The 24,012-nt window shown below is 41.0% G+C and overlaps 1 protein-coding gene across 1 annotated transcript in view; it reads right to left on the bottom strand.

Moving 5' to 3' along the window:
• The window catches only part of ITFG1 (integrin alpha FG-GAP repeat containing 1), a 119,711-nt gene that overhangs the window by 64,799 nt on the left and 30,900 nt on the right, over nt 1–24,012 (bottom strand). Inside the window, exons 7-10 of the mRNA XM_028740229.2 lie at nt 18,266–18,327; nt 15,159–15,243; nt 4,976–5,070; nt 1,026–1,192 (exon numbers count right to left, since the gene is read on the bottom strand). Coding sequence (XP_028596062.1) covers nt 1,026–1,192; nt 4,976–5,070; nt 15,159–15,243; nt 18,266–18,327 — 409 coding nt within the window. The remainder of the gene's footprint in view (nt 1–1,025; nt 1,193–4,975; nt 5,071–15,158; nt 15,244–18,265; nt 18,328–24,012) is intronic.

Below are 24,012 nucleotides of genomic sequence, written 5' to 3' on the forward strand. Positions count from 1 at the left end.
CCGAACCCCCAGCAATGCAGGCATCCTGCCCATACGATTCCCTCAGTGGGCTCAAACCACCAGTCAGGTGTACTGACCCACAGCCTTCCTCCACATGGTGCTCCTCAGATGGCCAATGGTCAGGGATGATGGGTATTGTTGTCCAGAGCATCTGCAGGACAGCAGCTTAGGGAAGGCTGCTTCAAACAAACAGAGCCCCCCAAGGAAGGGGAGGAACTCAAATCCAGTGCAATGATGAAGTTCTCTTGCCTCCTTCAAATGAGTGGGAGGATGACAATCCCACGTAGTGGTGTCCTGGTGTCCATTTGAGGACATCTGGAGGACACTAGTTTGGGGAAGGCTTCTCCAAGTCAGCGTAGAAATTTAGGAATTACACATCTTTAAGTACAATTTCTGAAGACTTCTGCTACAGAAATATTTACAGAATCTACACAACAGCTTTCAAACAAACAGAACTACACAATAAAACCAGTTCAATGAAACAAAGTTAAAATACCAATCACAACAAAATAACATTAAAATATCAGTCATGGTAAACAGGAATGATGGGAGCCCATATTAATGGTCAAGAAAATGCCTGGGTAGGTAAGTTTTCAACTGCTGGCAGGAATAATCACAACTGGAGCTTGCTTGATCTCCATGGGGAGATCATTCCACAAGGAATCATGATGGGTATGTGCTTTTCAGACAACTAGAACTTAATAAGGGGGGGAGAGCTCCCCATGCTCCTTCCACATGCTCCTTCCTTTCCAATGGGAAAGGGTGAAACAGGCAGCATTTCTTCACAATGCACTCCTCTTCCTAGATGGCATTTGTAACATCCTGCTAAGCAGCAGAAAAGAATAAAAGGGCTGCTTGATACAGATAAATAGATCCATTCTCATACCATTCAGGCACTTCTTTTTTAGAAGAAGTGATTCAGCTTCTCCATGGGCCTACGGTATTTGAAGGTGAGAATAATTTCATGCACCATTATGCCAAGTAGAAGAAACACTTGAAAACACTATTTACTGAATATACTGTACCTTCCTGATGTATTCTTCAGTATGGCAAGTGCGTCTGGATAGCCATCCATGTTATAATCTCCAATGTGAAGGGTGATTGGGAAGGAAAAGTTGGTTTGAGCGGAATCATACGGAACAAAGCCCCAGAGGGTACCTTTGTATGTGAAGTTTTGCAACACTGGAAACCACTGAGAACCAGAAAAACAACAACACAAATTGTCAGGATTTATTGAACACATATTGCTTTGTTTTCCTTAGATTAAACCCTACCTTTCTTTCATCATGGAACCCTAGACTGCATACATGAGATTCCTGGGTGGTCACCCATCAAGGCACTGACCTGACCCACACATACATTGTACTGGTGGCAATGTAGCTTCTGATGTGACAGTAAGGATTGTTCACAAGCACTCCAATTGTGCAGGGGGGAACGCTGTCTGCCCAACTTCTATGTGGGCAGATTGTCAGACGTGGCTACTGAGAGGGAGACTCTGAAGAAATTTCGTAGTCAGAAGGGTATGTGTGTAGGTGGGGGAGGAAAGGCAGGAGTATTAGGGAGACTGACCAAGAGGCAGGGGGGCCTAAGGAAATTAGGCAAAGTAGGCTGTGCGCTGTAAAACAGTGGCTGGAGGAGCCAATGTATGACAGAAAAAATGAGCGGATGAAGAAAGGAGCCAAGTATTTAGCTGCAGGCATCTGGTAGATAGTGTTCCTTTTCTTAAAAGGGAGAGATGGTTAATCTCTTTTTAAACAACACCTCTCTACTGAAATTATCTTAAGTGGATTACAACTAACCAATAACTTGATTATAAAATCAGTACATAAGCCAAATACTAATGACTGCACATACTTTTTCAGAGCAGAGATTAAATCACTGCAATATCTGATTCAGAAGGACAGGGAGAGAAAGGCCTTGGTGAACAGGAATCTCCTTAACCAACCAGGTGCATATGGAGAGCCCATTGAAGACTTCCACCCCGGTGACCCCAAGGCTGCTCAATCTCTCTCTCCCTCCCTCTGCTTTTCTGTTCTGGAGTGCTCTAAATCCTATAGGACTGTTCCATCCATGAAACTGAGCTGCATATTAAAGAATTAAAAAGCAACAGGAATAAGACAGTATCTCTCTGTTTCTGACACACATATACACCATTCCTGCTATTCCTGGCTTTTGTAAACTTTGTGCTTTATGCATCTGGGTGTTTTAGTGGGTTGCCAGGTTTTTGAAAAGTCTATGGCAAGATGCGAAAGAGAGACAGTTGTCTTTGGGGAACTGTGCGAAACAAAGCAATGACAGATTCGTTAACGCTGGTTTTTGCTCAACAGAAAACAGCCAAACGCTCTTGTTGCCTGAGACAAATCATTTGTACAATCCCTCCCACTGGTTTAAGACAGAACAATCAAGTTCAAATTGCAGTTTTACTTCACTCAGAAGAAGAATTTACACTGCAAAAAATCCATTACTAGAAACAAAAGAGAATCAGAAATGGGGAGATCATTCATACACCATTCCTAAATATCTTCTAGATGGAGCTATAAACACTAAAAATAGGGGTTCAGTTGTATCCACTACAATACTAAAGGCATAAAGGAGCTGCTTGATAGAAATCTACTGGGTTTTCACTCCCCCCCTCCCCCCCCCTTCCTCAGGAAGATTAGTTTGTAAACAGAAGCCTCAAATACAGCTTGTGCTGATACTTGGAATACAAATAAGATTCCAACAATGGCTGAACAGAACGAGGATTTCTCAGGCTTTCAAAGAGAATGTCGTGATCTGGAGATACATGAGCTTTACTATTCTGAGTATATACAGCTGTTGGAAGTGTTTCAGCAACAACCCTGCTTAAGTAGGGTTGTAACATTTTGTCGATTAGCCAGGTTGATTGATTAACACCATTTTGAGTGACTCAAGAAGGTGCCCCTATTAATTTCCATAGATGCCCTGGGCAGCCTTGTTCCACTGCTGAACTGCTCTTGCGGTTAGAAATGTGTTCCGAAAGTTGCCTCTCCTGAGCTTGAAGCCATTGCCTCTTTCTAGTCTATGGGAGACAATATGAATTATAAAGTTGTCACATGTGACAAGGAGTGCCTGGGTGTTCGCTGTAGTGAAGTACATAAGGGGAAGAAGAAGAAGAAGAAGAAGAAGAAGAAGAAGAAGAAGAAGAAGAAGAAGAAGAAGAAGAAGGAGGAGGAGGAGGAGGAGGAGGAGGAGTAGTAGTAGTAGTAGTAGTAGTAGTTTGGATTTGATATCCCACCTTTCACTTCCTTTAAGGAGCCTCAAAGCGGCTAACATTCTCCTTTCCCTTCCTTCCCCACAACAAACACTCTGTGAGATGAGTGGGGCTGAGAGACTTCAAAGAAGTGTGACTGGCCCAAGGTCACCCAGCAGCTGCATGTGGAGGAGCGGGGAAGCGAACCCGGTTCACCAGTTTACGAGTCACTGCTCTTAACCACTACACCACACTGGCCTGTAAACATTTAGGGCAGGTATCTTCAGCCTTCTCAGCACCAAAGCTTTTAACCTAAACAAGCATTTATTAATCTTTTATCATATATTTTCTCCTGTTGTACCCACCTTGGGTCTGGCCATGACCCACTTGTGGGTTTCGACCGTCCGGCTGAAGACTAATGAATGATTTAGGGAGCTGGCTCACATCTCTCTAATGAGCATCTGACACATCTCCAAATATACAGATGTTAATAATAATGTATAAAGTTTGAGGGGTTTAATTAAGCTTATGTTAAAAACTGTATCAGACTATCCAGGGGTTAGAATCTAAGGAAGTGTAGTGTGTATTCTAAGCATCAGTGATTAGCATGTAAAAGCTAATTAGGTTAGGCACATTTCCTGGGTTGTGCATTGGACATGGTACTCCTAGCCAAATCAGCAAGTGTTAATGAAGTCAGGCAAACTTCTTTGTGAGGTGACTCTCTGGGAGGATTAAGAGTTCAAAGCATAAAAAGAAAAAGGTGTTAGAATGCAAATTAATGGAGGCCTTCCTCCCTCTGTCAATAAACAGGGCTTAGTTCAGGGAGGGTGGAGTGCCATAATCAGGTAGGAGAGAGAAGCAATTAAGCTGGGATGTGCCCTGCAGAACAAGAGAGGCTGCAGAGAAAGAATGTTGATGCTGTTACTATGGAGGAAGTTGGCATGTTTGGGGCTGCTACTGCTGCGAGCCCCTCCACTGAAGGCTTCAGGTTGTATATAGGTGTAAATAAACCTATAAAGACACCACAGTCTTCACCAGGCATAGGCAAACTCTAGCCCTCCAGATGTATGGGACTACAATTCCCATCATCCCTGACCACTGGTCCTGTTAGCTAGGGATGATAGGAATTGTAGTCCCAAACATATGGAGGGCTGGAGTTTGCCTATGCCTGGTCTCCACTGTGCCTCATTTCCCAAAGAAAACACAAACCCTAGGTGAGTGCATGGAAAACTTCCAAGTCTCACACACCGCTCAGTGCAGATCGGGGTGGAATGCAACAATAACTGTAATAATAAAGCATTAGCTGTAATTTGTATCTCATCTTTTTCTCCAAGGAGCTCTAGGTGGTGTATGTGGTTCTCTTCCTCCTCACTGAATGTCCACAACAACCCTGTGAAATAGGTTAGGATGCACATTCCTCATTTGCACATTTACGGTTTTATTTCTTATTATTCATGTATTTCATAAAATTCATACAATGCTTGACTGCCCAAAACCTCAAAGTGGTTTACAAAGAAGATAAAACAATAAAATTATCATTAAGAAAAACAACGGAAGATGCACAAATGTTAAAATAACAACAGACTAAAAAGAAATTAAAGCTCACACCAACTTTCTACTGCAGCATATGTGGCTGCTGCTGACATCTGGCATGGCCCTAATTGTTGTCCCTTTGGGGCTAGATTTGGATCTTTGTCATTTCATCTGATGTACAAAATATAAACACGGTTTAATTTAATCTGCGCAAACAGAAGCTCAACATACCGAATCCAATCCTGGTTTAGATAGGTAGATGACACTCTTCTGACAAGCTGAATCAGCACAGGCTGGCAGCAAATGCTCAGTCTGTCCGTCACCATCTGGCAAAAGAAGAGGGAGATAAAAATAATTCCGCAAAGGAGAATAAAAAAGGTGTTCTTTTTATCGTCAGGGAAGAACAGCGCACTCACACAGGAAGACAATGTATTTTGATAACATGTAAACAATAGAGGCGTCAAGATAATTAACCAGATAGCTGTAATGCTAAACTTTGTCAGCCTGTTATCTAGTCTTTCCGTTAATCTCGAAACGCACAAGATTCTCCCTTGTCAAATGCTGAAGCTGATTTATATTACTAATATGACACTGACTTGCAACCCAAGAGGGGTGAGGTGAGCCTGACTGCTCCATTTCATCCCCAGGGTAGTACAGAATATTTAATCACTTTATGACTGAAAAAATCCAACACATGGGCCTTGGATACAGGGACCGTTCTTGAGATCCAAACTCGGGTTAGGATTTAACACCAATGCAAACAGAATACTGCACCACGGCTACCCCTGAAGGAAAATACATAACCCAGCAAGATCGCCATGGCCTTATTCTCACAAAGAGCCTTTGACAAGATCAAGGCCAAACCATTTCAATCTACCAAGGTGGGAGACTCACATTACTACAGACTTTTTGTCTGTAAAAACAAAAATGGACGGTTCGTGATTAGTGGTGTGTATGTGGTGGTGGTGGGGACTTGCTACACACAGCAAACTAGATGTCAGGGAAAAGGCTTTCGGTTTGGGCTCTTTGCCAGCAAGAACAATGGGCCGGGTGAAACTGCTTCTATAGTCCTGCTATTAAAATAACCTTTAATTAAATGGAAACTGCCAGGAACTTATAAACACCCCAAAGTATACATTTCCTTTACTACGTGATAAACTGATTCCATTATGAGTAGTTATGAGAATTATTCATCTATAGGAGAGACTTTTAATACAGCAATTAAAGCCCCCCCCAATACTACAGATGCCTCATTGCCTGTAAATGCACACTAAAATGGTGTTTTGAGCCTGCACTTTTGTTACCTAAGTGTTATGAATTTGTGGGTGCCATACTCCTCTAATTCCTGGATCCAGCAAATGTTTAAAAGCTAGGCTAGTTTCCTCATCAGGTGATCGCCCAGGGGATGGGCCATTAAGAGAACAAAGGATTAGAAGCTCGGTGCAATACGGCACATGGATAGGGCTCCCTCCCTCTATAATTAAAGCCAGAGTTTATTGTAGGGCGGTGTGTGATGTCACCAAGAAGGAAAGCAGCAAGGAGCAGAGTTTGCTGTCATGTGATCTAGAAGCTCGAGAAAAAGCTGCAGACTGGACAGGCAGAGAGAGCGCCATGGCCGATTTCTGCTGTCAACCCAAGGCTGTGGCTATGGGAGAAACAAGACCCTTTTGGGGCATGGGTGTTGTGAACCCCTCCTTCGTAGGCTCAGGTTATATATACAGTGGTACCTCGGGTTAAGAACTTAATTCGTTCTGGGGGTCTGTTCTTAACCTGAGGTACCACTTTAGCTAATGGGGCCTCCCACTGCCACCGCGTGATTTCTGTTCTCATCCTGAAGCAAAGTTCTTAACCCAAGGTACTATTTCTGGGTTAGCAGAGTCTGTAACCCAAGGTACCACTGTATGTTTAAATAAACCATATGCCATAAAGTCACCACAGTCTCTGTTGTGCTTCATTTCCAGGAGAAAACACGAACCCTGGGCAAGTGCCTGGAACCCCTGGAATCTCACACTGCTTGGAGACTGGGGTGGCGTGCAGAAATAATTTGAGAATCAACTTCACAAGGAGGTCAGTGTTGTGCTCTCAAGACAGGCAAAACTTGTGTTGTGGGCATTAGCCAGCATTCTGTTTCTGTTCCGCCACCTACTGAGATAACTTTTGTGTCACTGTTCAGATTAATTTTCAATTTAAATAAAACCCTCCCAAGGCTTTGTCCTTTTTAATTAGGGATGTAAATACCTCAGCAGGAGGTGACAGGGATGGGAAAGGAATTACAGTAACACAATCTCTCCACCTTGGCCAACTTATTAAAATAGGACGAGGCAGCCCCTGCCGAGCTTCCTAATGAAAATATTACTTTAGCAGATGCTAAAACAATTTAAAGATTTGGCCAGCTAAAAGATGTGATAACCACAAATAATTTTAGGAGAAAAATTTGAGGCAGAGAGTCCAGGGTGTCTACTGACATATTGCCAAAAATGAGGAAATACAAGAAAAGGACACCAATTTACATAAAATGTATATAAGTTTTATGTGCACATTTCAAAATATGATTATTTAAGTAGAAATACATCTTGTCATAGTGATGAAGACTATGACTGGGTCAACATTTTTCTTGGCTTTCCAGGACTGATAGCTAGGCAGTTGTACACATGAACCTCACAATAACGACAAGTCTAAGTACAGTGGTACCTCGGTTTTCGAACATCTCCGTTGATGAACGTTTCAGTTTTCAAACGCCGTAAACCTGGAAGTAAATGCTCCAGTTTTTGAACACACCTCAGAAGTCGAACATGTCACACAGCTTCCGCTGAGTGCAAGATCCTGAGGCCTAGCTGTTGGCTACTGAGTTTTCAGTTTTCGAACGTTTCAGAACGCAAATGGTCTTCCAGAATGGACCGCGTTCAAAAACCGAGGTACCACTGTATATTTTACATCCTGCAGAAAGCATTTCTAAATTATATAGCCTTAAACTCTGACTCATGTAAACATTCTGGGCATTCTTAAAATGGTGTTTCATATACTTGCTTCCACTTTTAAAACAACGATTTAAATCAAATTAAGCAGAATAAAAGCATATTAAAAGCCAACTGTGCCTTTCCCACAGACTTAAATGTTACCTTGAATATTCAAAAGGAGAGTTGCATTTTCTGCTTTTATTTATGAATCAAGAAAAAACACCGGCATCATGCACCCACTCCAGCTATTTGTAACCTTGACTAGATGTTTCAGTGTTTTCCCCTGCAGGAAACCTATGGAGCAGATCCTGGTTTTACCCACCGTCTAGTCATCTTTAGTGATTATTTAGTTTTTAAATGAAGTGTTATGGCTAAAAATAAGCAAACAGAAATGAGCAAAACCTATTTGTAATGGGAACATAAAGGCACGTAGAGATCCTTTATTACAAGTTTTCTCCCTTCAGTAAGAGTCTGAATCAGTGGAAATGAAAAGGGATTGTTTTAATGCAGAGTTAGTTGCGAGTATATATTCACTTCCAAAACCTCACCAAAGAGGGAGGAAACTGAAGATTTTTTTTAAAGACTGAAACAAGGGATGGGATATACCCAACATCAGTGTTCCAAATCGAGCTTCCAAATCCATTTCCAGGAGATGAATGCTTCCAAAATTGCAGCCATCTCTAGAAAATACTGGCAACTATATTAAATGATTTTAATCAATCCCAGCGCTAACCACTTTGCATGTAAATATATTCTAGACATTCGCATGCGCTGGAGAGAATGCAATTCAATGAAAATGACTCATAGATGAAGATTTCTAATTTACCCATTATTAATGCTCATTGTTGAACTGAAGTGGCTGAAATAATATTTTCCAGTTTTCTTAATGCTGTAGTGCTGCTTCAAAACCAATTTTTACAAGAAAATTAAACTGATTAAGAGGAATATTGTAGCAGATGAACAATACAGATATTAAAGATGAATTTTATTTGAAGAGGAGCTCACATCACAAAGGGAGCAGCTTTTTGCAGAGGGGGTTGCGGGTAGTGGAAAGGAAGACCTGACATACTGAGGCTTTAATCCCACTGTCATTTCCTGGGGAGAAAATAGGTCTTTTGGGGCTTTCGTGAAACTTAAATTGCTCCAAACAATTTAAGAAATGGGCAACTTTAGTTTCACCAAGTCCCAAAAAAGAGCCACAAGTGCAGCAGGCGTAGTGTTTAGAGATAATGGCATAAGATCATCCCTAGGGCAGGGGGATCAGATTAAAGGTCCATCTATTCCAATATCCTGCTACCCACAGCAACCAACAAGCCACCTCTGGCAATTCCAGAGGTGCATGTGCCCCCACTTCTGAATGAATCATAAATTTGTTTCCCCTTGCCACAACTCCTCACAGAAGTTGGATTTGGAGATGTTCACAACCAGAAAAACAATGCTTTGCTTTCAACCTAGGACTTTGTGAGGGTAATGTAGACAGAAAAGCCGACCTTACGTTTTAAGGGAACGTCCATGGTGCCTCTGCAAATAATGCCACCAGCAATGGGGCCCATCTAGCAGGGACTTTCCTTTTAAAAAAAGAATACTCTTGACGAATATTCCACATTAAAGGAGATGGAACTATGCACGTTAAGTAGCCCCACTGACCTCAGTGTATCCTAACTGCTCCATCTGGGCTCTGCGTGTGTTGTCTTGAGTGCTTTGCAGATGGTAGCTGGAAATACACACAGAGTAAATGACCATGCTACTAAGGGGCAGAGTAGATGGACTGGCATCAGATCTGTGAGTTTCCATGTGATTTTGTTGCAACTCTGTTGGAAAAGAATGTGTTGGAGGTCTGGTATTTAAAAAGCAAAGGGAATGCACAGGGAAGGAACATATAGGTCCCCCTTGCTTGAAGTTTATCCTCCTCCCCACACATAGTATGCTCCATCTTCACCACCCAGTTCTTTTCTCCTATGGAAAGGACTGGTGATTTCTGTAATCACTGTCTTTGTGCTTTTGCTGCCAAAAAGCAGCCCCCTCCACCCATTTTTCTGGTGATTGTGGCAGATCCACATGACAAACAAAAAACTGCCACTGCTGCTGCTTCCCGTTTAGCCCTAAGAGCAGCCCTCACTCCTTAGGGAAAACGCATCTCGGCAAAATTATATCCTATTATGGAGGTGCAGCGCTGTCAGGTGAATGATAATTGTGGCACTGTGACCTATCCAGTTTTATCTATGGCAACTGAGGACTTCTTTTCTGCAGCAAGCTGATTAATTTTACCCCTTCAAAGCTGACACAAATATAAGATATCAGATGCTGAAATATATCAATGCATGTTTTGCATCCACCTCTAACATGTTATAAATGCTTTTATGATGTATGCAAGGAAGCCTAAGAGTTATTTATTTAGAACATCTCTTCCCCTGCTTCTACAGCACTCGAGGCAGCTTTGTTAAGGCATCACCAACACAAACCTGTACATATTTACTCTGAAAAGTCCCACTGAGCAGAATGATGCTCACTCCTAGGGAAGTGGGTATGGGATAAAAGCCTCAGCAACTATATTTGAACGACATTTGCATATTTGTCATCAGTTGAGATACCAGAATATTGTACTGCTACTATGCCTTTAGGGTCGCAGGTGGCGCTGTGGTCTAAACCACAGATCCTAGGGCTTGCAGATCAGAAAGTCGGCGGTTCGAATCCCCATGATGGGGTGAGCTCCCATTGCTCGGTCCCTGCTCCTGCCAACCTGCAGTTCAAACGCATGTCAGAGTGCAAGTAGATAAATAGGTACCGCTCCGGCGGGAAGGTAAACGGCATTTCCGTGCACTGCTCTGATTTGCCAGAAGCGGCTTAGTCATGCTGGCCACATGACCCGGAAGCTGTACGCCAGCTCCCTTGGCCAGTAAAGCGAAATGAGCGCTGCAACCCCAGAGTCGTCTGCGACTAGACCTAACGGTCAGGGGTCCCTTTACCTTTTACTATGCCTTTGGCAGGATAAAGCTAAACTAAATTGAAGGACCATACCTGGATATAACCTTGTGGTGCTTTCTGCCCCCTATGTTACAGATATATAAGCTACAGACTTGATTAACCTCATAAGAGAATCCCTGCTACCCATCAACACTACACAGATTCCTGTTAGAACTTCATGGGGATAAGTTATTTTGACTTGCTGCATGAATAATATGCCTGTGATCCAAAGGAGCACCCACATATTGGGGATTTGCAGGGCTTCCAGTCATAGCTATGTGCTGCCTAACAAGTCACCCGTGAAGGCCAGGGGACTGTCTGGTGGGACACTCAATGTGGTGAAGGGACTGCAGCCAGAAGGGGAAATTGCCAGAGCCTCAGATGCAGAGCTTTAGAAACAGTCAGGCTTACATGGAGGAATATATTCCCATAGTCAACCTGGTCCCAAGTTGTCAAAGTCATGATGGGAGGCAGGGTCAAGACCGGCACTCAGCTATAGCATTACACCAGCTCCCGTGCCATTTGCCCAATCCAGATGCATGCAGACTGACTCCCACATGATTCCAGGCTTTTGGATTTCATGGTTACGGAGGAATCATGTGTTGGACAAAAGACCAGATCGAGACTGGGTGAGGCTTCACATGCATCCTGCCCAGCTCTCTGTTATCTATTAACGACGCTTTCTTAGCTTTCCTTTCATGAAACTTGTGTGTTAGTTCCATTCTCTCTAAATGCATTTGTCTCACCTTTTGTCCTAAGAAGTCCTTTGAGTGCACAAATGCAGTACTGCCACCAGGACTATACAAACCAAGCAAGCTAAACCGAAGACTTCAATCTGACAGAGAGAAAAACTGGGTTTCCTGGGCACAGAGCAATCAGCTTTGATAAGGGTGTATTTCAAAGGCCATAAATGTATGCTCTTTGAAAGCACCTTTGACCACTCAAATGTCTTACATGCTGGCTTCAGTACCAAAGAAGCTTTTCATGTTGTAGCTCAAGCAAAAATGGCCATGGGCCAGCTTTTGTGAATGTGCTTGACATCCAGAATGAATATGAATATGACTCTACTGCTGCATAGAGAAACTCTATGCAGATGGTGAACATGGGTGGGAAAAGGGACCCAAGCTTAGGTGGTGTCTGGTTCAACTACCCTCAACTACCCACTCAACAGCTGCGAAAAACAATTCAGTATCTGCCCATGCTACACCATTTATGGATCCTGGCATGCAAATATATCCTATATTTTATTCAAATTCAAAATCAAGCACGAAACAAAATCAACACAGAAAACAGGCAGGGAATATCGAAGCAGAGATGCTGCCTGAATTATCAGTCTAAATATTTTGCATTGAATTTACTTTATTTTTAACTGCATGTAATTTAGTTCAGTCAAGGGAAAAACATTGTTTCATGGTAGTAGAAAAACTGTTGCTTTAAAATGGCATTAATGTACATATACTCAATTGGCTACGAGACGTAAGCTGCAAATGTATATGTCTCTCTCTTCAAAATACAATTACAAATTTTATATCGAATTCATTTTGAAGAAGACAGTAGAAAAATGTATGTTCTGTTGCTTCTAAAGAATTTATTAAAAACGTTTTCTATTCCATTCTCCGTTTCATTACATTCCACAGAATAAAATAAAAGCAGAGCAGGATGATTTATTGCTCCATAAATATTATTTGGACATACGCTGAAGAAAAGATTTTTATCTTCCATTTGTAAAGTTAAGAATGTTTGTAAATTCTCCTTGTCTCCCTGCTAGATTATAGTATAGCATCCAAACAAACAAAAAAAGTACCAAAACTTCTTTTTATAATAATTCCCTCCATCCGAGCCAAAGTATCTTTGTTGCTATATCTTGTTAGATTCATTCAGATACAACTGAACATATGGAGGTAACTCATCAGGCTTCCACTCCCACATATTCCAAAGGTGATATTTGCAAGGCGCCTAGGCAGGTGTATCTGAATACATGTAGGCTTCTGTACATGTGATCTAGCACCTTGGAAAACAGTCTGGGATTGCGAGTACAGAGGCCTGCATGTGGTTGGGTGTGCATGCACAAAATCATTGCAGACGGCATCTTTAAGCATGTGGGGGCTGAGGGCAGGGCCACCAAGGTAAAAATACCGTATTGGCCCGAACATAAGCTGCACCCGAATATAACTTCAAAAATGGGGGGGGGGATTAAAACCCCCGAATATAAGCTGCTCCCTTCCTCGCTGCTTCTGGCTGCATACTGGGGGGGGGGGCACGCTGCATTGCCGGTGGCCTTTCTCCTTCCTCGCTCTCTCCCTTCCTGGCCTTGGGGGAGAAGGATGGGGAAGTATGTGCAGGGCGGGCGCCATTTCACCACCCTCCTGGCACTGTTTGCCCTGCGCTCCTGGCTGCATACCGTAGGGTCGCGAATATAAGCCGCACTTTAACTTTTCACGGTCGGAATTTGGGGAAAAAGTGAGGCTTATATTCAGACCAATACGGTAAATGTATGAACAGGGTTTGAGTGAGGACCGGATACATCCTTTCATCAGTTAGAAAGTTAGTAAGGCTGGGGTATGCGAGTCTAACAGAGAAAAGGAAAAGCAGAAAGGCACTGAAAGAATGGAGGTCTCTGCTTTATTAAACCCAACCTGTTTTGAACTGAATTCTTATCCACAGGCACTCTTAGGCATAAGAAATTTTCAGTCTTTAGTCTCCAGACTCTCTTGCCCCTGGCAATCTCTACACATCTTTCAATGCATTCCAAGTAACAAAACTCTTCAAAGCTATAAGTGCTTTCAGGAGAAGGAAGTTTTGCACTTCTTTTTCAGTATTTTATTTATTCGCAACACTGAAACTGTTAAATTTTTGTTAGGATTCTTACTTTAAAATGATAACAAGAAGTAGAACTCCAAATGGCACATTGTATATAGAAAGTATACGTTGCAAAAGGTTTGTTTCTACACTTCCTGAAATCCAAGTTAATTCATACTTCCTTGAAATATGGCAGATTTCTAAAATTACAGTGCAGCCTTTGGTGATATTATCCACTGCTGTTAGCTATAACACTTGGAGAGATGAAATTCGATTCCAGATTACTTCTCTTTCTTACATCTTTCAAAATAAATGTATCTGACATATACTTTATGCTTATTAGTATTCATGGCATTTTTTAGCACCATCTGCTTTTGGGGGGAATCATTAACAGCTTTCTGTACCAGGACAATGTAAAACTGAAGCAGCATGGACAAAAGAGAGTTTAGATTCCCCCCCCCCCCTTCCCCCCAAATCAAATCTCATGGGTATTCTTTCTTTCAAAATAAAAGACAAGGGGGGAGGAATTGCATGCAGATACTTATTTGAGTTTTAATGAGCATTCTAAGTTAACACTATGGCAAAAAAGAGAAAAAAACTACAAATTGGATCCTATGGCCCTGTGCTTTGTCTGTTGTAGTCAACACAGTTAAATGTCTTCAGCAACCCCACCAGAGGCCAACCACAGTTATATGTGTGAAAGGGATTTGCTTGGTTCCTCATTCTAGTCAATGAAGGAAACCTTGGATGTTCTGAAGCAAGATTTTTTGACTTGGACCTGAGTTGAGGTGGGTTTCCTCCAAAATGATCTTGAGCTGAAGCAGCCTTCCCCCCACAAATAGGATCTGAACCTAATCCTGACTTTGGCGCACACCCTTAGTGATTATAAATTTAACTGAAACAAACAAACAAACACCCCAACCCCAACCCCCCAAAAAACCACCCCTACATAATGCATAAAAAGAGCAAAATTTTGTGAAGCTCTCTTTGTGGCCAACTGGAGGTTCTGACTTCCCACAAGGGACTATACGAATGGCCACTGACAGTTACCTAAATATTATAAAAGTTAACTCTCAGAGGATGTAAAAGCTCTACCCAAGAAGCCCCTACTTAAAAAGAAATATAGATTATTTATATTAACCTACGTGTTTAAATTAGGATTGATAGAATAAAAAAAAACAGAATTATCTGTCATCAATAAAATTAGAGTTAAAGAAAAAGACCTTTCGGATTAATGTATTAGTAACAACTATATTTTAGGCTTTTAAAATATACACAATGATTCCCAAAAGCTAAGTGACTGCTTAAAAAGTACATTTTGCTGGTCAAAGACTGCTCTAAACTAGATTTACATATAAATTACGTATTCCCTTTGTTCTAAAGCTTAGTGAAACAACTGGCAATTATAACTATTAAGAATGTTAACACATTTCATCAATCTTTTTATAAGCTACTTTAATTAATTTAAATGTTTCTCATGCATGACAGAGTTTTATAGGCAGTTTATCTGTTAAAGTCTTGTAAATGAATGCCTTAGGTTTGTAGAAAAGGTGTTTTTTTAAAAAATAATAATAGCAGCACTATAAATCCATTTGTTAAGTCAACAAAAGAGCTTATTGTGTATGTGCTTTGTCGTGCCACCCCTCTGCACTGGCAAATGTCAAGTATTTTTGAAAAGGAGAAAAGAACCTCACCAAAATCAGCGAACACTGATTGCCCAACAACTTTTACATCTTTGGGTTTCCTCTTCATATGTGTAGCTTTGGAAAAATTCCCATCCTGTCAAGAGATAAATAAAAAAGTCAAAATATTACCCAAAGTAATCTATAAACAACTCTGTGAGTGTAGGGAAAACCTCAGCATAAACACATGGGGGAAAAGCAGAACTTTTCTGGAACCAATATAATTCTGTCTTACTCTGTTTGTTTAATGGATCTTTATGCCACCCTTCAGCACAATGGCCATGCAAGCATTTACTTGGATAGTCACACCTGATGATTTGCAAATCATTTTTAATTATGACTTTGATTTGGGGAAAACCTGTCTGAAAAATGGCTCCAGTGCTAATTAACAATGCACTTTCCCAACTTCTTTGTAGTGATGCAATCACTGGAGAAGGATTATGTTACCTATAATATCCATTTTCTCAACTACTAGAGCCATTTGGTCACCACCCAAAAGGGTAGTGGCAGGAGAACACCACATACACTATACCAGAATAGCCACCTCCTGAATATTCATTCACACCTCCTTCCAAATAATCACCGCAATAAGATCTGTAGTGATCAGAGGAGGAAACCCTGAGTAGATGGCTTCTGGAAAAAAACATCACTAGTAGTGTGGGATGCTCAGATGAGCTACCTGAGACTACAGTATATAACAGGCATCTCCAAACTCGGTCCTTCAGCTGTTTTGGGACTACAACTCCCATCATCCCTAGCTAACAGGACCAGTGGTCATGGATGATGGGAATTGTAGTCCCAAAATAGCTGGAGGGCCGAGTTTGGGGATGCCTGCTATATAACATACCCTGCTGAACCCTGGGAATGAGATGGAACACAATGCAGTGTTCTTAACGCAAACAGGGACTTCTTCTCTGGGTCAGAGGTGGTTCCTTAAAGCACAACATGGAAGTTAAGAGTTATGCTACTTGCCTCTGGACCAAAATGTTGACCCCTGGTTATGGCAAATAGAAGTTTATTGCTGAATAGGAAATCAGCACATGACAATTAGCAAATAAAACTTTTGACTGTATTGTCACTGGAACATGTCCTGCACAAGTCACATTTCAGGGAGCCTTGCACAATTCCTATTCGTTAAAGCAGGGTCTTCCAAGCAGATGAGGTTTCTGGTAAGCTGTAATCATTGACGAGGTGTTGATGATCCTGTTTCTCTTGTACATGTAGCCACTTCACAATGAGCTGTAATAAAACTAGGAAGACTCCAATTACGTATTACTGCATTGTGTTCCATCTCATTCCCAGGGTTCAGCAGGGTATGTTATATAGCAGGCATCCCCAAACTCGGCCCTCCAGCTATTTTGGGACTACAATTCCCATCATCCATGACCACTGGTCCTGTTAGCTAGGGATGATGGGAGTTGTAGTCCCAAAAATTGCTTTTTGCTTTTTCCTGTAAGACCTATTGCAGTCGTTAAGAGTCGTCAACAGGCTCATCACAGCTATCTGCCAATCACCCATTCCCACCACCCTTCTGAGTAATACCCCTCCCCACCTTCTCACTATATAGAAGGATCTGGCAACTTCTGTTTCAGTGTATCTGAAGAAGTGTGCATGCACACGAAAGCTCATACCAAGAACTAACTTAGTTGGTCTTTAAGGTGCTACTGGAAGGAATTTTTTTTGTTCCAATTACGTAGTTTTTCATTTCGTCTGAACAAAGGAAACTAAGCATTTGTGTAGGATCTTGGCTTGATCCAAAGTTCCTAATCATAGTTTTCAAGTTCAGACAAAATGGGAAACGGTGGCTAATGAGACACTTCCTGGTTTAATTGTGGCCCCCAGGAAAGAAGAAGCAAAGAGGCTCTGTGCACTGGCAAGAGGCTTGCACATATTCATGGCATAATAAACCAAGATAATCTGAACTGGGTCATTGTGCATCAAAGCTGGTTCCAATTTTGAACAACTTTATTTCAACACACCTGAATCATTAATGTGAATAATCCATTATAATAATGTTTGAGTGGCTTTGAAAACAATTTGGATTTTAAACTGCAATCTCCCATTAACTTGGAGTGTGTTTTCATGTACTTTAGTCATGTGGAAATTATTAGAACTGAAAAATTGAATTGTCTTCTAAACACTGTTGAACTCCTAGAACACTTCAAGTTCACTGAGGACACATTTATGTTAGATCTTCAAAAAACTGAAAAACAATATGCCAATGTCTGCAGAGAACTAGGAAATATGAAGCAGATTATTCTGCAGAATAACCACAAAGTCAGTATAATTCTTACAATTCCTTCAGATCACGAAACAAAAATCTCTCTGAAACAAAAAGGTGACCCCCCTCCACCCTTTCTAAATGGCAAACTCAGAAATAACCTGAAATGTCACTCCTTAAAAATGATGTTCAAGTATCTGGGCATTTTTTAAAAAAGAGATTGTCATCAGAGTTGACTTTCTTCCTCTTGATATTTAATTTCTTTCATGATCAGCAGGAATTGTAAGAATTATACCGACTTTGTGGTTAGCCACTTGTCCTAAGATGGGTGATTCCTATTTTGCAACACACCAAATTGCACTGGGATGTCTTCCTTGGGAATTAAACAACTGGGAAGAAGCCTGGATAAATAACCAAACTATCTTCTGCCATTTCTCCAAGGAAGAAATTTCAGCCATGTTTAAACCTAGACAAATGCCTACAGGCAACAAAGTATGAGCACTGTGTTGAAATCTTTTTCTTTTTCTCTGTAAGCCATCATGCTGACAAATTAAATGACAGTAATCTCATACAACAGATGACATCACTACAGGAGCCCTGTTAACGCACACATTAGGGCAGACTGATTGGTTTAATTGGCAGTCATGCTAAAATCCTGCAGAGGCAGGGATGCTGAGTAAAACATTGCCTCCAAGCAATCTTTGAAGTTTGAATGCGCTGAAGTTATATTTACTATAATGACAACTATTTATCCTTGAAATCAGTATGATCAGACAACCTCTTCATTTAACAGGCCCTAAGCATGCTTTTATTTTTATCTATTTTTTCTGCGCATGCTTTTATACATTTTTTAAAAAAATATATCTATCCTAAAACATTTACATATAAACTTCTTTACCTGATTAACCCATATTTCAAACTGGATTTCATCGGAAGGTGCTAATGTAGTAAGAAACAAATCTGTAAAGATAAAATAAAGGACAAGGTCAACAGGAGACCAAGAAATGTATTGTTTACATTTTGCTTGAGTATTTAATTCAGCCTAGGTACAATTAATCCTAAATATAAAATAATACATGTATGTATATCTTGCAGAAAGGTTCCCAGAATATACGTATTCTCTAGATTGGGGCAGGGAATGTGTGGCCCTTTAGATATTGCTGGGCTGTAACTCTCATCATCCCTGACCATTGGCTATGATGGCTGCGGCTGACAGGTAGCAGAACCCAACATTGGTAGGGCCACAGGTTTGTCATCCCTGCTGTATAACATTTTCGATCAGCACACTCACTCCTGTTAGGCGTACTGTGGCTCCCAGGTTTCATTGAAACAAATGAACACACTTCAAGTCAGTTCACATGCAATTCCAAATCACGCTTGAGCTTGTGCTCTGCAATTTCCTCCCCACTTATGGTTTCAAGAAAACAGTGGTCTGCCACATCCAACACAGGAAATGATGGCTTTCTCCTGCCCTCTCCCTACCAGGATTTGCATCAGCATCGAATTCTGATCTGAAAGCTAAAGACCGTCCATAGTTTGCCAATTCAGATATGACAGCAAACTATAGTTGGTTCAAAATCAGAAGTCAGGGAAGGAATTAGAGTACCCAGAAAAAGGAGAGGGAAGGGAAAAGGGAGCATGCAAGCTAAAGGCTTAGAGTTGATGGCCAGACAACAGTTTTGCTATTACATCCAAATCATCCATTGTCTAGTTACAAAAATAAAACCTTGCTAGAGGTTCATCTAGCTCTGGGAAGGTTATAAGCAGGGATAAATGGGATAGACTCCCCCCCTTTTTTCTTCTTCCCAGCATCTGGTATCCAGAGCTGTATTGGTTCTGAACAGGGCACTTCCTAGCTATCTTGGCTAATAGCTGTAGGTAGCTCTATCCTCCATTAATTCATCTAATTCTTTTCTCAAAGCCACCTAAGCTATCCAGACATAGAATCATAGAACTGTAGAGTTGGAAGCCATCTTGAGGATCAAGTCCCATACACGGAACCAAACCTGCAACCTTGGAATTATCAGCACCACACTCCAACCAACTGAGCTAATGGCCATCACACTACTCTTGGCAGTAAATTTTATTCAGTATGCATTTTGTGGTTGTGCAACTAAGTGGCTGGAAATACAACTTTTTAGTCTCTTAGCTAAACTCTACAGAAATTAAATCTGAATTGTCCAATGAGCAAAAAATCCTGCTTATTTCAAGGTGTCCGGTGCTGAAGCATTCAGAACAGGAATTTAAAAGCCAGCCACATTTTATTTAACAGGCTGTAGTTTGTGAGCTAAATTGAATTCTGAGATTTCTTTCTGTCTGAACAGTAACAAAAACTAAACAGTACTGAACAGTAACAAGAACTAAAACTGCTTTTTATGAGAATTGTGTATTTACAATTAAAACTTCTACCAACTCTGTACCAGGTGACTAATGCTTACAAGTTTCATGGCTGATTCAAATTCTAAAACTAAAGAGAGAGAAAACAACTTTAGAACAAACAACAAATGTTGACAAGATGATCTACAAATTAAATGAAATTAAGATTAAAATAAGGTGTTGTTTGGCCAGAACACTGTTCCAGGCCTGGGACAGGGGGACCCTGAGTGACTCCAGTTACAAAAGCTGAGGCTGCCGAACAGACTCTTGGATTGGGGACTTGTTGGAGGAAGTTGTTGCTGTTATTATTATCTTAGATCTTATTATGATTTATGTGGAACTTGCTTCAGCTTGTTGGTTTACTTTTCGATGTCTCATTTATTGTTTATCACTACGTTTGTTATGTTCGTAATTATGCAATATTTTTCATGTTGTAAGCTGCCATGAGCATGGTTTTGACTACGGAAAGGATGTATACAAATAAAAAGATGCATGATTCAAAGAACCACTTAGAGATTTCAAAATATTAAATGATTTATAAATAAACTTTTATATAAATAAATACAAACACACGGAGGGAAGGGGAAATTGAAAACACACGCACCGCTCACACCTAGTGCAGCTCTCCGATTCTTTGCAAGCAAGCCCAGAATTTATTTTTATCTATTACATTTATATCCTGTCTATTGCCCCAAGAACTCGAGGTAGCACACAGCCCCTCTCCTATTTCATGCTCACAACAACCCTGTGAGGTAGGCTAAGCTGAGAGACAGAGTGACTAAGTAAGCGTCATGGCTGAGGGGTAATCTGAAGGTGTGTCTCCCCAGGGACTGAGGTTGAAACCTTTGCCCATTCTTTGCCAACATGATGCTTTCCATGTGTTGTTGTACCTATCAGCCCCAACCAGCACAATGTGGCATACTGCTTAGGGACAACTGTAGTCAAGCAGTATATAAATTGTTTGAATAAAATAAATTATGTAGAGATCTTTTATTTCAACTTTCTAAAGAGAAATTCCCAAAGCAGCTTACCATATTTTGAATAAAAAAATATACATTAACAAAACCATACAAGTTGGTACAGTGGTACCTCGGGTTAGGTACTTAATTCGTTCCGGAGGTCCATACTTAACCTGAAGCACCACTTTAGCTAATGGGGCCACGCCGCCGGAGCACAATTTCTGTTCTCATCCTGAAGCAAAGTTCTTAACCTGAAGCACTATTTCTGGGTTAGCGGAGTCTGTAACCTGAAGCGTATGTAACCCGAGGTACCACTGTATCTGTATTGGATCTGAACTCATTAAAACTGTGTTTAAAATGATTTTTATATAAGCAATTGTTTCCACTGTTTTTATACATGTAACCATTTTATTTGTTACAACACTAAACAGCTGGATTCAAATACCTACTGTAGAAACAAGCCCTAAACTGGGATAAGCTGCATGTACAAATGTGCACAAAGATCAGTGAACATCTATTTTAAAACTGCTCAGTGGAGCTGCACAGATGCCTGCCTGGGCCAAAGCAAACAAGTCAATACTATTATTCTAAAGGTGGGCTTCACAGATTGAGAGGTAAGCAATTAGCACAAGGCCAGAAATGAGAAAGATTCTGCCATTGCTACTAAGAAACTAGACGTGCTTGCTGATCAACTGCAAATCATCCAGAGATTTCTTAGCTGGATCCTGATCTACCTTTTGCCTGCTGCTGCATTAGGTGCAAAGAGCTATAAGGTTCAATTGCGCCTGGAAGGACCCAGCATGATATTGATATTGAGGAAATGTGTTCCATACAGCTGGTCTCTACCAATACACTAGCTGCCTTATTTTGTACCGAAGAGGTTTTAGAGTTAGTCTTGGAAAGGTTCAGACACATATCCCCTTATTTCTATTTCTATGTGTGGTATAGAGACACTTACAAATCATTTTTCTGCACCACGTCAGAGGTGAGGTTCTCTACTCCCTATTACTTTAAAAAACACGGATGTCAGGAAGCAGCACAATAGTAGAAACCAACAGAAGCTCAACCACGTATGAACAGAAAGTAGGTGGCTTCGCTGTACATAGTTGAATCCAAAGAAGTCACCCAATTAGGACTTTTGCTTATAAATTTTATTTTAATCAACTTGTTTTTATTATTGGTTGTTAGCCACCCTGAGCCCGGTCTTGGCTGGGGAGGGCAGGGTATTAATAAAAACAACTTCTTCTTCTTCTTCTTATGCAACCCCAGTCTCTCCTCCTCCTGTGCCCTCCTCTAATCTATTATCTGGGTTTCTCTAACCCTCTGGAGCAGATTCGGGGTGGGGGGAATAGGAAGAGGAGAGGGAGGGGAAGCTCTGCCGGGCAAGAAGAGGTCCTTGTACAAATATACTGGTCTTCAACTGGTGGGTTGGGACCCACTAGTGGGGGTCTGCAGCCTGATCCAAGGTGGGTTGTAACAAGAGCACCATCACTATGCAAATATTTAGTAAAATATTAAGAAATGGGTCCCCAAATGCATCTTTGGGTTAAAAGTGGGTCCAAAAAAGTTGAAGTTACCTGCACTAAATAAAAGTCCTTTCTTTAATAAAGATTTTCTTGAGTAACAAAAGTACATACATACAGAAGTACAACTGTTTTCAGTTCACAGAGTCCTTTCTAAAGATCAGTTGCATCTGATGGAGACACTAATGTTATAGACAGTATTATGTTGTGGAAAAAGAGCAGTGGGAAGAGAATGCGGAGGAGAAAGTTCATTGTTTTTGAAGCTTGCTAAAAGCTTTTATGATTAGGCAAGCATGCCCTGACATGTAATTTTACTATGCATAATTGTTCTTACAAACTATAGATTGCAAATTCTGTTGATTTTATTAAGATTTTCTTATTTTAAGGAAATCGCTTAGAGTTTACCTTGATTAAGCAATATACCATCAACCTTCTACATTAAAATAAATTTGTTTTAAGGAAAGTGTACACACACAAAAAGCCACAAAGCAATAGGACTGTAATAATAACCATCTCCAAAACAAAATGGAGATTGGGTTTGTTTTTCTTAAAACCAGCCAACAACACAATGGCTCTGATGTTGGGCAGTGTAGCAATAAAACAAAACATGTGTTTAGCTATTTGCTGTGTGGGAGGAATAAATGTGAGGATTTGTTAAAAAAAACAAAAGCACAAGTCAAGCTACAAAGAGCTAACACAAAGATGATAATTTAAATGTCTAAAAGGTTTGGTGAGTTTTTTTTTTAAAAAAAGGTGTTTATAGAGAGAGAAGCATGCTCTGTCTACTGTAATGCATGTTGCCTTTTCCTCACTTTTAGGATGAGATTGGTTTGTTCTGTTTGTTTTCTGAAAAAGGGGGAGAGGAGAAAGAAGAAAGGATATTGCCCCCCCCCCGGTAAGTGGCTGCCTAAAACATCTAGCACAAATCACACAACTGGTACCAGCTTTGGGGAAAGCTATGACAGCAACCCAGAAATGTACTTGTATTGCACAGCAGCCTTGAAGTAGGTGGTATCCATCTTGGATTTCAGCTCTACCTTGGGTCACAAGGAGAGAGATACAAAAAGACTATAGTAACACACTACTGGTGTTTCTGCTATCAAACTAAGAGCCGGCAACTGCAATGCTTCTTTTTTGATGGAGAAATGGGTGTTGCACTCTTTCTCTCTCTCTTTCCCCACCCATCTCTACTGTGAGAGCCCAGTCTGCCTTGCAGAAAGGCAATCAGGTCAGTTTAGGAACACAGGAAGCTGCCTTACACTGAGTAAGACCCATCCATACTGTCTACTTTGACTGGCAGTGGCTCTCGAGTACGACAAACCAGGTTTGCTCCCAGCCTTATACTGGTGATGCTGGGGACTGAACCTGGGACCTTCCACATGCAAAAGAGATAGTCTACCACTCAGCTTCTTTAAACTGAATTCCAGGTTAATGCATTACTTCCTCAGGGTCCCTTCCAACTTTACAATTCTATGATTCCATTGGCCAATCCCAGCTCAATGCTGATGCTTAAATTGGATATGGTTACATCTTTGGGTTTTTGGGGGTTTTTTGTGTGCATTTAGTTTTGTATTGAGGGTCCCTTTGTACTGAGCGCCGAACAGACCGACAGCAAATAAGATCTGCAGCCTTGTTAGCCCACGGTTCAATGTGGAGGGCTGCTTTTAATATAGATCCAATCTGGAATTATGATGTCAGGGAATCTGGTTGGCTTGTACCCCATCCTCAAATGTATGGCCATCAAACAGTGCTTGTGACAGGGGCAACTGTGCTGGAGTTGGCAGTGC

The sequence above is a fragment of the Podarcis muralis genome, chromosome 7 (assembly GCF_964188315.1).
Source record: "Podarcis muralis chromosome 7, rPodMur119.hap1.1, whole genome shotgun sequence".
NCBI lineage: Eukaryota > Metazoa > Chordata > Lepidosauria > Squamata > Lacertidae > Podarcis > Podarcis muralis.